The sequence below is a fragment of the Pelophylax lessonae genome, assembly GCF_965119305.1.
Source record: "Pelophylax lessonae genome assembly, chromosome: 2".
In the NCBI taxonomy this organism is placed as follows: domain Eukaryota; kingdom Metazoa; phylum Chordata; class Amphibia; order Anura; family Ranidae; genus Pelophylax; species Pelophylax lessonae.
The window spans coordinates 387,153,463-387,170,020 of record NC_138769.1 but is presented as its reverse complement, the minus strand read 5'-3'; the positions used below and the strand labels follow the sequence as shown (position 1 = coordinate 387,170,020).

General features: G+C 38.7%; 1 protein-coding gene across 2 annotated transcripts in view; it reads right to left on the bottom strand.

Moving 5' to 3' along the window:
• Positions 1–16,558, bottom strand: part of REPS2 (RALBP1 associated Eps domain containing 2) — a 281,085-nt gene that overhangs the window by 83,267 nt on the left and 181,260 nt on the right. For both annotated transcript variants that reach the window (XM_082248503.1, XM_082248502.1), the window contains exons 11-13: positions 14,844–14,910; positions 14,251–14,316; positions 2,069–2,114 (exon numbers count right to left, since the gene is read on the bottom strand). In XM_082248503.1, coding sequence (XP_082104629.1) covers positions 2,069–2,114; positions 14,251–14,316; positions 14,844–14,910 — 179 coding nt within the window. The remainder of the gene's footprint in view (positions 1–2,068; positions 2,115–14,250; positions 14,317–14,843; positions 14,911–16,558) is intronic.

Genomic DNA, 16,558 nt, shown 5'->3' with positions numbered 1-16,558 from the left:
GTACGTGTGTACGGGGCTTAAGCCTGATTTTGTACTCTCCAGCTTTAGTAAATAAACCCTTCAAAATAAGTGTCAAAACTGCCACTTGTAATCAGAAGCCCATGTGACTGGGTGACAAAGTAGGAGCACCATTGGGAGACAGGGCAGGGCATTGTCACTCTATAACAGGAAGTACTGGAACAAGGGCCATCGTGGCAGAATAACCACATATTTTATTTACGCTGTGGGTTTAAAATAAAAACTCACATTATACCTTATGCCATATTTTTTTCATACTACAACGGAGAACAAAGTGAAACTGATGAATGCATGCATGAAGTTTCTTAGTTAAAATTATTTCTAATATTAATTGTGCCAGAAAGCATAATATAGCTGTATAATCCACAATGCATGTTAAACATATGTTGAGAAAATTATTTAAAACATAAACAGTAGCCAGGATTTCATTTTTTCCCACATAAAACATAATTTTTACCTATTGACTGAATGCAACAAAATATACAAGGTCAATAATATTTGCCATGAAAATTCTGGTGCTGGTTTTTGCATATATATGTATTTTAGCCCAACGGTTTTAATGGAATGCCCCTTTAATTTTGCCTAGCCAACAACCTGAGCTTGAAAAGAGATACCTTGTATCAACAGTAAAGCATTGTGCTGTTCACTTATTAAAGCTGGAATGTTTTAAATGTAAGCCCTTTAGCTGCTGTTCATTTGGCTTTGTCCACACTGCTTCAGGAAAATGCTTTGCTCTAATTACAGTACATTTCGGTTTGATTTGTCTCAAGCTTGTACTCTCTAGTTTTGTTGTAATTGTAAAACAATTTTTACAGGTAGACAGAAAACAAAATTACTAGCAACAATATAGTCACAATATTTAGAAAATACTTCCTATTGAGGAATATATTATAAGAAGTGTAAGAAATAAGATGGTTTTTAACTAAATTTGCTTTCCCAGTGCTATTATAGAGGGAATTCCCTCATTTTTGCAAGTGATATGCATGTAAAGACATATAACATTCCTAAATGACAATTGTAAACAGGAATAATATTGTGATTCTGTTTGAATTTGATTTTTCATATCATTACCTTTTACTAGTGCTTGACCGAGGAGTGCATCACTTGGTTTGTGCGGCTTGTAACATTACCTCTTTAAATCACTCCAATTTGACTTTGAGAAAGCAGAAGTCTTTCCAAAGGTTGATAGAATTCATGCCAATAGTTTTAAAAGTCACATGCAGAACAGCAAATCCATATTACTTTGTATTTCATCATTGTCTATGTCTTGCCAATCATAGTAGCAAAAAATGAGCCTTATAGGTAACCTTACTACAGATCAACTGATTGTAGATGAGAAAACAACATGGATGAATGTTATGTCTGCTCATCTACTGTAGTTGACATCGGCACATCTTCCTCCTGTTTCATACGTAGTATGATGTTTTAAAAAAATACAATTTTTCTTTATTACACTTGATTTAATGTAAATTGTATTAGTGGTGTGAAATTCTCATTTTTTCTTTAAATTGTGGTTTTCATTGTACACTCTTTGTTTAATATATCTTTTATAGTTGGTGGAGAGTTAAGGATTGACAACTTTATTTTCTTTACGGTAAGACCCAAACAGTCATGCAAAACACACTAGTCTGTTCATTTGTATGTTTTTAAAACAAATAACAAAGGGAGGTGATTGCTGTATCATAAGACTTTATGCTGTAAGGTGCTGTTGCAGGCAAAAGCTTCTTTGAACCCTTTGACTGAATATTCCATACATCACTGGCTACCTAAACTATGATACGGCTAGGATTTTTGTTAATCGATGACAGTCAAAGGGATTAAATAACATGATTCAAAAGTATTTTCTGAAACTAAACTAAAGAATTGTGAATAAGCCTTTTTGTCATCATGAACCCAACATTCTGAATTCGCTTGTAAACAATTTTAAAGTGCTTTTTATGTTATTACTTGTAATTTTCTCTGTTGCTGTAGAGCACATTTCACTTTTAAAAAGTGCTAAATAAATACATAGTTTATCATTATTCTAATAAATAGTTAGGCAAAGTGTTACCTAGATCGTGGTCTTGTTTTAGGTGTATAAGAGTCCTGGTGAACAGCTGATTGAAAAAAGGAGAGAAAAAAAACATAATGACTTGTTCATACACATACAGGCTAAATTTGTGATCATTAGTAATTGTTTTGTTTTATGCAGGCTTATTCGGTCATAAATGGGTTGAAATTTATGCAACATAACAAAACATTTTTTTTATAATAAAGTGTACCTTTAATTTGTTAAAAATGTATGCAAAAGCTACAAAATAATGTGGTACGTCAGACAATATAACAGATGAAAGCCCGAGACCAAAAAAATTAGAAAGTCATTTTAATGCCACAATTCCTGAAATTCATAAAGACGGGTACAAACAAATTTTGCAAAAATGTCTCTCATGCATTCTAAAAGGTATGCAGCGTGTGCCAAATTCATGTATCTGTCTAGAACTTGTACTTGATTTTGGTGCATGCTGTGTCACTTTTAGAATGCATGAGACACGTTCACAAAATCTGTCAGCTTCTCTCTCTATATGCCTAAAGAGAGTTGGTCTTAATTAGCTTCACTTTCAGAAGATATGAACTGTTGGTATTTGATTCTGAATTTGGCACATTCATTGCACCGCAATGTAAAAGTGGAGCATTTTAGAACTACCTGACTTTGGTGCACGAGTTGCTGTCAGGGCCAAAAGTGTTGCAGATGCTTTATGAATTTGGCGCAATACAATAACAAGAGGGATTAGCACCAGAAAAGTGGTGCAGCAGCTTAATTGTATCCCCCCCCCCCCCCCAATGCCTTTGTGCTGCTTGAAATGATTAGCTTAAAGTCTTTCCATCTGCTGGTCATTGTAAAGCACTAAAGCTCAAATTTCAGTAGTGAATACCTGTATCCTAATCAAACGCAATTAAATGTAATGCTAGGAATTCAGCCTGTGCTTGATCAATAGGTTTGTCCATTTGCTCGTGCCTTAGTTAGAAGTCTGACTACCTATGACTTGTCTGGTGGTATATGCATTGAATTATTACTGTAATGGTTTGAACTGCAGTTGTACTTCGCTTGTCTGTGCCTATCCTGCTCATCTACCCCTTATTCTGCTCTTGTTCTTCATTGCTTATTTTACCTGTATGGAACACAGAACCTGTTCTTCTGTACTTGACCTGGGCATCAGTCTGCTGAATCTGTTACTGTCTGCTGTTTGAGCAGACCATCTGTCTAAGGACTTACACAACTCTGCATCTGTCTTGCCTGTTGTCAGATGTTGCCCATGGCTCTAGTCTACTGAATTCTATGACATTGCTTATATGGTAATTGTGGTCATTTTAAATACTGCTAGGCTGCAAATTCTCAGTGACCTTTTGCCAACTGTCAACACTCACTGCCAGTAGTTTCTTAGCCCATATACGACCCACCTCTCACATACAATGCTCAAATCAACTGCACTGATAACAAATATTGGGTTATATGGTTTAGGGAACTAGAAGTAATCCTCTCAGTAAACCAAAGATTTTAAATACTTGGTAGCTTATCTGAATCTAAAAAATGAATTAGCACAAGAATTAGTGCACACAGTTAATCTTCTTACTGTGAAGGTATTGCCTGCCTGCAAAATGAAACAGAAGTCATTACAATTGCCATTGGCATGACCTATTTTCTGCATGTGCTGAAATCACTGCTTATTACCAGATTTACTGGGGCATACACAGGCAGGCAACACATTTTTAGTTAATTGCCCTGCTGTCTGAAGAAAAAAAAAAAATATTTTCTGATATTATTCAAGATTATTACTCGGTATGCCATTTCTAAATGCAGAGTATAAATGCATATGTGAGAACTAGTATTATGTACTTAGCAGATTATATTCCCTGCTGATACTTCTCCACAGCAATCACCTGTAAATGTATTATATGCTCATCTAATTATTCATCATGAGCAATGGCTAAGAGCTAAATCAGATTTGTTAATCACTTTATTTTTCAAGCATCCATCTACATTCTTGCAGTGCAATAGATGGCAGTCACAGTAAAAAAATTAGATTGTGGGCAGAAGTACAAACATGATCTGGCTACTAAATGAGCATTTGTGCCAAGAACCTGCACACTCCTACTGCAAGATCCCACTTGTAAAAGAAATGAAAAAAAAAAAACGCTACTCTCGATGATCAGGTATGCAGCATGCTGGATGTTCATTACCTGCAACCTTACTATTCGCTCCCCCTTTTTCTTCTTCTTCTTCCTCCTTCTCTCTCCTTTTTTCTTTTTCCTCTCTTCCTCTTATCCTTCTTTCTCCCCTTACCCCCACCATTACCATCCCCTCCTACCCTAGCCCCCACCCACCCCCACCCCCACCATTACCATCCCCTCCTACCCTACCCCCCACCCACCCACAAGTATACCATTACCTTGCCACATTCAGTAGGCTCTCCCCCTTCCCCTCTAGGCTGGCTACATGAAGGAACCGTATGAAGTGCACACAGCTTCTCCGCTGTCTCCATTGCTCTCTACGGAGTATACAACCAAGCTCTCAATTATTCAACATTCATTTGGATAGGTTTTTCGCATTTAACCCATTCGAAACTGCATCCTTTATTTTTTTCCCGCTTTCGGATTGTTTATGGTTTTCTATATGGTCCCCCGTGACCTGACCTTTCAAAGGATGTTTTCCTCAATGTTTGATAAGTTTTGTATTCTCCTAACTGTACAAACAAATTGATTGTACTTAATGTGGCTGATGTTTATTTCTGCCTTATACTCAAACGTTATGGAAAAAAAAAAAAAGTAAAAGAAATGAAGCATACTACCCTGGCACTGCTCTTTTTTCAATAAAAAATATGGTTGGTTAAAAAAAATGCAACAAATAGATTATTACCTTGAAGGATGAGTTGTATACGACTCCTGAAAATTACATAAAGTATACATACATAACTACATAAAGTATTCGTACCCATTGAAATTTTCTACATTTTGTCATGTTACAACCAAAAACCTAACTGTATTTTTGGGGGATTTTGTGTGATAGACCAACTCAAAGTGGCACATAATTGTGAAGTGGAAGGAAACTGGATGGTTAACCCCCATCCCAGTCTCAAGTCTTTTGCAGACTAACAGGTTTTCTTTGAAGATTGCCCTGTATTTGGCTCCATCCATCTTCCCATCAAATCTGACTAGCTTCCCTGTCCCTGTTGAAGAAAAGCATCCCCACAACATGATGCTGCCACCACGTTTCATGATGGGGATTGTGTGTTCAGGGTGATGTGTAGCGTTAATTTTCTGCCACACATAGCATTTTGCTTTTAGGCCAAAGAGTTAAATTTTGGTCTAGTCTGACCAGAGCACCTTCTTCCAGATGTTTGCTGTGTCCCCACATGGCTTCTCACAAGCTGCAAACGGGACTTCTTATGGCCTGCCTTTAACAATGGCTTTCTTCTTGCCACTCTCCCATAAAGGCCAGATTTGTGGAGTGCATGACTAATAGTTGTCCTGTGGACAGATTCTGCCACCTGAGCTGTGAATCTCTGCAGCTTCCCCAGAGCTACCATGGGCTCTTGGCTGCTTCTCTCTTTAATGCTCTCCTTGCCCGGCGCCTGTCAGTTTAGGTGGGCGGCCATGTCTTGATAGGTTTGCAGTTTTGCATTTTCGTATGATGGATTGAACAGTGCTCCGTGAGATTTTTATAACCTAAACATGCTTTAAACTTCTCCAAAACTTTATCCCTGACCTGTCTGCTGTGTTTCTTTGCCTTCATGATGCTGTTCGTTCACTAAGGTTCTCTAACAAACTTCTAAAGGGGTTCTCAGAACAGCTGTATTTATACTGAGATTAACTTACACACAGTAGTGGACTCCTTTTACTAATTTGGTTACTTCTGAAGGCAATTGGTTCCACTCGATTTTAGTTAGGGGTATCAGGGGGAGCTGAAATATCAGTAAAGCGATTTGGTAGTTTAGAGCTCTAGAAAACCTTTTTGAAAGATTGTTAGTGTAGGTAGATGATTCCTAAAAGTAGTTGCGCCAACATCCCTGGTATGTATACAAAGAAGTATTTGGTTCCTCAGGCCAGTGAGTGGGACTTTAAGGCAATAAAGAAAACGTATCAGCATAAAAGCGTTTTTAGATTTTATCGTAAAAGATACATGAATTACAACATGTTTGCTTCATAAATTATATAGTGCAGGGTGGGTGAGAGACCCATCCGTGATAGTGCAAGAAGGTAAAGAAGTGACACTTGTGAGTATTTGGTGACTTTAGAAACACAAAAATCCTGCCATCCGTCGGTATTGGATATTGCAGGTAGCGTCTCAATTTCCCACGCGTTTCGGCTTGCCTAAAGCAGCTATGCCTTTTTCAAGGTATCACCATATATTTTGTTTTTTGTATATACAGTTTCTCGGTCGTTGTTATTGGAACATGCCCCTCTTTTTCCCAAGGTAGTCACAAGATCCCCATAAAGGAAAGGAGTAATAGTGATGCAGGCAATGGTCCAGAGTAACTGGTTCCCTCATTCGGAGTCCCTGAAGGAAGTGGTAACTGTCCCTCCTCTGTTGCAGGTCTCAGGGAAAAGCAGGGCGGTATCTCCTCTGCTTCAGTCTTGGGGGTATAAGGCCGTATCTTTGTCCAGTGGGGGTAGACCAAGTAAGATATACGGGACCGGTGCTTGTTGTTTCCTTCCAATCTCCAAGCTACAGGACTGTATCTTTGTCCTGCAGGGGGAGACCATGTGCTGTACAGGGAGGCTGGTTGCGTCACCGTCGTCCAAGAGTGTTTCCTCTCCGGCATCCGGATGCAAGACTGAAGCAGAGGAGATACCGCCCTGCTTTTCCCTGAGACCTGCAACAGAGGAGGGACAGTTACCACTTCCTTCAGGGACTCCGAATGAGGGAACCAGTTACTCTGGACCATTGCCTGCATCACTATTACTCCTTTCCTTTATGGGGATCTTGTGACTACCTTGGGAAAAAGAGGGGCATGTTCCAATAACAACGACCGAGAAACTGTATATACAAAAAACAAAATATATGGTGATACCTTGAAAAAGGCATAGCCGCTTTAGGCAAGCCGAAACGCGTGGGAAATTGAGACGCTACCTGCAATATCCAATACCGACGGATGGCAGGATTTTTGTGTTTCTAAAGTCACCAAATACTCACAAGTGTCACTTCTTTACCTTCTTGCACTATCACGGATGGGTCTCTCACCCACCCTGCACTATATAATTTATGAAGCAAACATGTTGTAATTCATGTATCTTTTACGATAAAATCTAAAAACGCTTTTATGCTGATACGTTTTCTTTATTGCCTTAAAGTCCCACTCACTGGCCTGAGGAACCAAATACTTCTTTGTAGAAATATCAGTAAAGGGGGCTGAATACAAATGCATGCCACACTTTTCAGATATCGGTTTGTAAAAAATTTTGAAAACCATTTATCATTTTCCTTCCACTTCAAAATTATGTGCCACTTTGTGTTGGTCTATCACACAAAATTAATTTACGTTTTTGGTTGTAACATGACAAAATGTGGAACATTTCAAGGTGTATGAATACTTTTTAAAGGCACTATATATGCTAATCAACAAACCTGCATAGCCAATGCAATCGTCTAAACAGTATATAGCACAAACACTATCTCCAGATTAATTCTAGAAAAAACACAACTAGCATGAGAAAACGGATGTCAGCTTCCAGGTAACTCTGCCAGTTGTTGGGTCCACCTAGCACAAGAATACCCATGAAGAGATTTTCAGGAAAATGGATAGGCAGTCCGATCTGCATTTTTGTATTCCAAGTTAAAGCAAACATGGTTAAGCGGTCTAGCTCAGTTCAGCTTTTCTACACTGGTAATCAGGAAAGCTCATCAAGGCATCCCTTATTAGGTCTGTGTGTACCCATAATCACTACGCAATACAAACACTGTTGCTAAGTTGTCTAATGGTGTACAAACTGAATAGTAATATCAAGGCCCTCCATGCATGAAGACATTGGTTGCTCAATTTGGAAATGTTTTTTCTTTATTATTGTTTTGTGGTAATAAGGCAGATATAAACCAGTGTTAATGGGTCTGTATTTTTGCTTGAATTGCAGTAAATAATGGTTGCTTATGTCAAGTGAGCCAGGGATCTTGTAAATGTCTAATCATGTCTTTGTAAATAGAAACCCTTGTATGTTTGTGACCTCAAGGTCTTTTAGGTATGATTTATTTTACCTACAATTGGTTTTGGGATGCTTTAACTATGTCTAGTTTTACTTTAAAGTGGTTGTAAACCTTAACATATACCCAGTGAAGGGACTATCCACAGGTGATACACAGAGATTAAACAAATCTTCTTACAAAAGTTGTATCTGTCTATCTGTAGTCTTCTCTATTCCCTATTCAAAGTGCTGAATTTATAAGCTTGTGTAAGAATTCAGAAAAAAAGGGTCAGAGAGCTGAAGTTACACTCTGCAGAGCTCAGTGAGGACAGCTGAGAGCTGATTGGAGGGAAGAGACCAATCCCCTTCACCCCGTTCACAGGAACAGAGCTGAACAGAGCTGAGGCTATCAATCTGATAAAGGTCCCTCCCCACTCACCATTTTTCTCTTGGTGTCAGGAAAAATTGTCAAAAGTGACTCATGTTGATAGCAGAGGAACAAAACAGCAGACAGAACTGAAACCTAGTGCTTTTAATTGAGACAAGTACACACTATTGAAGGATATGCTTTGTTCATATTTTTGTCTGAGATTTACAACCACTCTAAAAACATCCACACATTTAAATGATAATGACTTCTCTGTGCATGCTGGAACCAATCATTTAATTTCCATGCAAGTAAGGGAACAAAGTGCTTAAAATGCGTATGTCAGCTGAGGTAGACATGGCAGGAGAGCTGTGATCTTTTTTGATGCAACATCTACCCAGTTTTGATCACCCAGTCTGAAGTATTTTAAATTTATTACAGGACGAGGTTTGTAATTTAACTAAAACACACCAAGAAAACATATATCAGTGATTTGAGCAATTGTTAAGGTTAACAAATCACAATAAATGTGACAATTCATATAGATTTGTGACAATTAAGATGTCCTTCCAAATCCTACAGGCAAATAAATAAACAGCAGTGTGTCCACTTAGAAAGTATACTTAGAGATTATTAGAATCTCATTAATACTGTATAATTACATTGCAAGATAAAGATGGATTTAGGAGATTATAACCTAAATCCTAATGTACATTTTAAGAGTACAGTAAGTGGGTTATTTAAACAAGGCTAGTCCATACATATAGTATATACTCATTAGTCAAATATCTGTTTAACTCATATGACCTCAAAATGTATATTCCTTGTTATCAAAACATTTTAAGGAATAAGGGAACATTTTACTAGGAATTCCTCGGCACCTTTTGATATGAAATGTAGGATTAGTTTGCAAAAATGCTTCCGTTACATTGTAAGAAAATTTACAACCTTCTAACAGCTAGCAAGTAGAAAAGAGCAAGTGACATGTTGTGAATTAGATTTGTTAACCAAGCTATAATGATATTAAGTAAACTTTTATTTCAATGGCACTTCAAAACTCCAGTCAAGATGTAAAAAACAGCAAAAATCACACTCACAGATTAAAGACCTTTATGCCCTGGATCTAATCACCTAATCATCTATATTACACGATCATAAATGCAAAATGTAACTACTGCTAAAGGAATTATGTCCTTTGTCCCCACACAATGCTTGCAAATTAGAGGTCCACTGAATGGAAATTTTGGTGCCGAAACCGGAAATGCAGAATGCACTTGGCCGAAAACAGAAACCAAAAATGACAGATTTTAAAAAATAAACAGTGGGGAAAATAATTATTTTATCTCCTGCAGATTCTGTAAGTTTGCCCACTTACAAAGAAATAAAGGGTCTATATTTTGTTATCGTAGGTGTATTTTAAATGATAGAGACAGAATATCAACCAGAAATCCAGAAAAAAACACACAATACAAATGTTATAAACTGAGTTGCAGTTCAGTGAGTAAAATGAGTATTTGATCCCCTACCAACCAACAATAATTCTGGCTCCCACAGAATGGCTACAGCATGTACTCATGTGGTACACTGATTGGTCCTGTCAATTTAAGAAGGTGCTCCTAACGACAACTCGTTACGTTATGTGTATAAAACACACCTATCCACAGAATCTCTTCCTTTCATTCAAACCTCACTACCATGGGCAAGACCAAAGAGCTGTCAAAGGACATCAGGTACAAGATTGTAGACCTGCACAAGGCTGAAATGGGCTACAAGACCATCAGCAAGAAACTTGGCGAGAAGGAGACTCCGTGCAAGATTTAACCTCATGGGGTAAGGAAGATCATGAGAAAAGTGAGGGATCAGCCCAGAACTACACAGGAAGAGCTTGTAAACGATCTGAAGGCAGTTGGGACCAGTCACCAAACAAACCATTGGTAACACAATACGCCACCATAGATTGAAATCCTGCAGCACTCGCAAGGTCCCCCTCCCGATGTACAGGCCCATCTGAAGTTTGCCAATGAACATCTAAATGATTCAGAGAAGAATTGGGAGAAAGTGCTGTGGTCAGATGAGACCAAAATTGAGCTCTTTGGCATTAACTCGACGTGTTTGGAGGAAGAAAAATGCTGACTCTGACCTTAAGAACACCATCCCTACAGTCAAGCACAGAGGTGGAAACATTATGCTTTGGGGCTGTTTCTCTGCTAAAGGTACAGGCTTACTTTGGGGCCATGTATTGAAAAATCTTGGATGAGAACCTTCTTCCCTCAGCCAAAACACTGAAGATGGGTCATGGATGGGTTTTCCAGCATGACAATGACACAAAACATACTGCCAAGACAACAAAGGAGTGGCTCAAGAAGAAGCAGATTAAGGTCTCCAGACTGTAATCCTATAGAAAATTTATGGAGGGAGCTGAAACTTTAAGTTGCCAAGTGACAGCCAAAAAAGCCCTTAGGATTTAGAGACGATCTGTAAAGAAGAATGGACCAAAATCCCTCCTGAACAAAATGGAAAAAATGCACCGGAAAGCATCAAAAAACGCATCGGAAATGACTCAAAAACGTGCATGCAGAAATGCACCTGGACTGCATTTCTATGGTGTGAACTGGCCCTAAGCAGAGTAAAATCATTGTAAAGTCATGGCAAAATCGTTTTCAGCGCCAATATCGGCACCTTTTTCTCTTATCAGCAAAATGCCAATAACACGGCCACAATTTCGGTACATCTCTATTGCAAATAGGTGTGCTAGAAATGCCTCCTGTATGCAGGCCTCTGATTTTATCCTTTGTTATTAGGGGTTGATTTACTAAAACTGGAGAGTGCAAAATCTGGTGCAGTTGTGCATGGTAGCCAATCAACTTCTAATTTCAGCTTGTCCAATTAAGCTTTGACAAAAAAAAAAAAAAATGGAAAGCGGATTGGTTTCTATGCAGAGCTGCACCAGCTTTTGCACTCTCCAGTTTTAGTAAATCAACCTCTAATAACAAAGGATAAAATCAGAGGCCTTGTGTTGGGGCTACTTGTCAACCCTATCCACCCATCTTCAAGAGTGCCTCAGTGGCCAAAAAGTAAGCAATCACTTGCCAGCAGGATGGCACGTTAGGCAAGGCTGAGGCCCACAAAAAGATCTCAGTACCAAAGTCTTACTGTAGTAACCATATAAAACCAGGTTTAGTGGGGATTTTCTACCATCCAAACAGTACTTTTATGTGTAAAAGTTTAAAATGGCTGCAAGCTTGCTTTATTTATGGTATAGACAGTCAGCATTCTAAGTTTTTTGCCTATGATAAAACAAAAACAATATATCAGCAGTAATGTGTAACACAAGCTTTTTTTACATTGACATGAACTAATAGTTGTTTCAATTAGCCAGTTTTAGACAGACCGGCCTCTTGACTGTGAGTGTTTGCTGATGCCACTAGCTGGAGTCACAGGGAATAAGTGATTGGACAAGTTAGAAAACCTGCCCCGCTTGCAATTTTTTGTAATTCAACGTGATATAGTGGATTTTATGTAAAGTCTCATGTTCAATAATGGAATCTATGCACAACACAAAGCCATTCTGCCATGGATAATGAAACACAATACTACAGCAGAATTATTATTATTATTATACAGGATTTATATAGCGCAAATTGTTTGCACAGCGCTTTACAAAATGAAGGAACATATTACAGTTACAATACAATTTGGTTCAAGAGGAATTAGAGGGAGAATAGCACCAAAAGGTGCTTAATTCAGGCAAACTTCTGTTTTCTGAATTTTTATTTGACTTTATGGTGGTTACAAAGTCAACTGGTAAAATCCTGATTCAACAGGATTTCTTTGATATTCTGTCATTAAATTGTTCCCAGCCAGTTCACCAGACCTATAGACTGGTTTGTCCATTGCTGCAAGATGCAGGCAGCTTGGTTTGCGCACTCCCAGCACATATGTTCTTTAGAAATTTCTTTAAAAGTGGGGAAATCCCAATGTTTCGCAACCTCTTCGGGTGCTGGGGACCCGGGACGTAAACTTTGTGTATGACGCTCTCAGGGGTTGAAAGTTAAGCTGCGTTTTCTACTTCGTTGTCAGAGTTTACCTGCACCTACTCGAGTAGAGTCATTTTGTCCTTCTTACTTTATGTTTTTTGTTTCATATTTTTTCCTTTGCCTTCTGTTGTGCTCACATTGCTGTAGTTCTAGAACTGTATCATGCTACCATAGCGGGGTGAGGATTCCCCATTTTATGCTTCCGGCTTTACATAGTTGGTCGTGAATAAGGTTCTATAGTACGTGCCCCGCACGGTTTAACAGACACAAATTGTTTTTTTGGTTCATGCAGCGAGGTAGTGTAACTGTCTCTCTAATGCTGTGTCACATGTTGTTTTGATACTGTTTTACCTTGTTCGTTTTTTTTTTTTTATTTCTTCTCAATAAAATTTTATTGAAAACTAAAAAGTGGGGAAATCCTCTTTAACCACTTGCCGACCGCTTACTGCACTTGTACTGCCCTTGTGCTGCGGCAGGTCGGCTTTATTGTGCGAAACGATGTACCTGAACATAATTTCATGCAATAGACACTAGGGGGCGAGCACGCCCAGCCGGAGGGCGCAATTGCGCACTGATTGGACACAGGACATGCCAATCAGCAGGTCTGGCGAACCAAAGTCCACGGGCCGCCCGTTATTCTTCCTTGGAGAGGGAGAGCGGCGATCTGCTTATGTAAACAAGGCAGATCGCCATTCTGACAGGGGAGAAGATAGAGATCTTTGGTTCTTGCTAAGCTGGAACACCAATCTCTGTCTTCACCCAGTCAGAGCAACCTCAACACAGTTAGCAAGCACCAGCTAGGCACACAGTTAACCCTTTGATTGCCCCTGATAGTAACGGTCCTTCCAGCCAGTGTCATTAATACAGTAACCATACATATTTTTAGCACTGATCAATGAAAAATATCACTAGTTCCTAAAAAAGTGTCAGTTAGACATCCTATTTCTCTGCTGCAATGTTGCAGTCCTGCTAATGTCCCACCATTAGTAGTAAAAAAAAAAAATAAAACCATAAAAATGCCACAATATTCCATAGTTTTTAGACGCGATAACTTTTGCGCAAACCAATCAATATACACTTATTGGGATTTTTTTTTACCAAAAATATGTAGCAGAATACATATTAGCCTAAATTGATGAAGACATTTGATTTTTTTTTTACATTCTTCCATTGGATGTGTTTTATAGCAGAAAGTATGGAAAATATTGTTTTTTTTTTTCTCAAAATTGTCGCTCTTTTTTTTGTTTATAGAGCAAAAAATAAAAACCACATAGGTGATCAAATACCACCAAAAGAAAGCTCTATTTGTGGGGAAAAAAATGATATAAATTATATTTGGGTACAGTGTCGCATGACTGCGCAAATGACAGTTAAAATAACGCCGTGCAGTAAAAAATGGCCTGGTAATTAAGGGGGCAAAACCTTCCGGTGCTGAAGTGGTTAAAACATCATTTCAGTATGAACATATATATGTCTTTCAGGCACCACTAGTGTGGGGTGGGGTGTTTATGAGAAATTAACCAGTCCACTGGTAAATTGCCATTACAGAGTTGATTAAATGGTTTCTTGAACTGCTCACCCATTTCTTAAGTACAGTGAAAGGTTAGAAATACAAAAGCTTTACCACTGTAAAACATTAAACACATACATATAATAAGTCCCAATTTTAATTACCGGTTTTGAACGATGAAAACTTCTTAGGTTCTGTTGCTACAGGTGGAATTGATATTTCTTGTGAAGCTGAAAAAAAAAAACATTTACTTTTATACAAATAGATCTTTTTTGGGCAAGCATAAACTTTTATATGACTGGAGAAGGAAAGTATACTTACAACATTGTAAATCAAGGTAAAACGAGAAACCAGTTATCCTTTTAAAATGTGAACAGGCAATCTTCTAACCCTGTGAGGCAGGTGTCTGCTGCTGCCTTAAAGTCACATTGTGCTACTGGACATCAAGCAAAACTACACCCTGCCTGGTTGCATAAATATATAATTGTACAAAAAAATATATTTGAATTTAAATTAAAAAAAGCTGTGAAGAGCTGCCCTAAAAACTAGTTTATCATAATTTCTTTATAACAGGACCTCTATCAGATGTTAGGCATACTGTAAAGCCTGCTTAGAAAGTTTATGCTGATTTATTTATACGTGGATATGCCTGTCCTTGTAATTCTGTCCAGGGATATACAGGGGAGTAGTGAAATGAATAATAATAAAGGTTTAGTGAGCATATTTAAAGTGAGCATATATAAAGTAAATGGCATACCTTTTAAATCACTGATTAAATCCTCCTTTAAAGAATGTTCACTGTAAGGTATTTCCGCAGTGGTTTTCTGACATAAAAGAAATAAAAATTAGTTAGGATTTCTATCTATAAATCCTGAGATTTTCTACTGTCACTTGTAAAAATCAGATGTAAGCACAGTTTGTGGACTGGCAACAAATAACACTCCATACTGCCAAACCAATCAAGTGAAGGTCGATTTGAAGATTTAGCTCCATCTGCAAAAACGTCTTCATAAAAAAAAAGGTGGGCCTAGTTATAATTCAATTGCCTATATACATTTTTTAGTTTTTTATGTGCTGTTAATTTATGTGCCGCTAATACCATTCATCAGGACAAAAATGGGTAAATCTTCCCAGTTGGGATACAAGCAGCAATAAAAACCAGACACGTTTTAACAGATTTCCTTCTATTGTATATTCCAAATAAAAAAAAAAAAAGGAATTTTGACTTTGCATGAAATCCGTTTCTTTGAATACATTAGCGCAACACAGGATAGAGTCATTCAGGTACACTAAAATATGCTGCTGCCTTCAGGAGAATGGACACTGGCAAACAACATTGTCAAGGCAGCCTAGTATAAGCCCTCCCACTCCCATTATGCCTTAGTCTGTAGCAAGCAATAGCTGACTCTGGGTCACAGGAAAGCAATAGTAAGTGCACTCCTGTGACCCATTGCTAACAGCTGGCTATTGCCCGCAGTTGATGTGGCAGAGCCAATCCAGGCTCTGGAAGGATCCCAACAATTATTGATCCAATCAGCTGCCTCAATGACAGCTGGTTCTGCTTCTCAGCTAGAAGTTGAGAGCTGAAGCCAGCTGCATCTACCCTCTCCCAAGCTCAGTGCTCCAGTGAGCACTGGCGGAGCAGAGTGGAGAGCCAGTGACTGAGGGTCACTGCTGTCCGCTCTGAGCGGACCAAGAATTGAGCATTTAGCAGTCATGTGTTCACCTAAGTCTCCGGTTTGGAGCAACATGGGACAACTGTAGCATCACATTGATAGAGGTGAGTATGTATGTATGTATGTTTTTTTTTTATTAGAGTCCCCAAACTCCAAGACTCTAGTCTAGTCTGAACAAAGAAAACAAAAAGCTAACAGGCCCAATAAAACCCATAGGTTTAACAGAGGAAGCTTGACCCAGCCTACAGAGCTGCCTGAAGAACCATCAGCTGAAGCCTGAATGTCCATCTGGTGAAACATAGAAAACTACTTCGTCCCCCACCCCCTCTACTCACTAACTCACTCACTGCCCAAGAGATTGCCAATCACTTCAAAGACAAGGTTGATGCAATACGTGAGGACACCTCCACTGCGTGCACATCTTCCCCACTCAACATACCTAGCCTAACAGCACAGTCAACACTCTCCTCCTTTGAACTGGCTACTACTGAAGAGGTTAAAAAACTGTTTTCAGCTGCCCACCTAACCACCTGTTCCCTGGATCCTGTTCCCTCACAACTACTACGGACACCCTCTTACTCCATCCTATGCTCCCTTACTCACATCTTCAATCTCTACCTCTCTAGTGGCACCTTCCCCTCCCCTCTAAAACATGCGCAGATCACTCCCATACTTAAAAAGCCCTTACTAGACCCCCACCAACCTGAACAACTTAAGACCCTTTTCACTGCTACCATTCACTTCTAAACTTCTAGAACGCTTAGTCTACAACCGTCTCAGCTCCTACCTCAGTGAA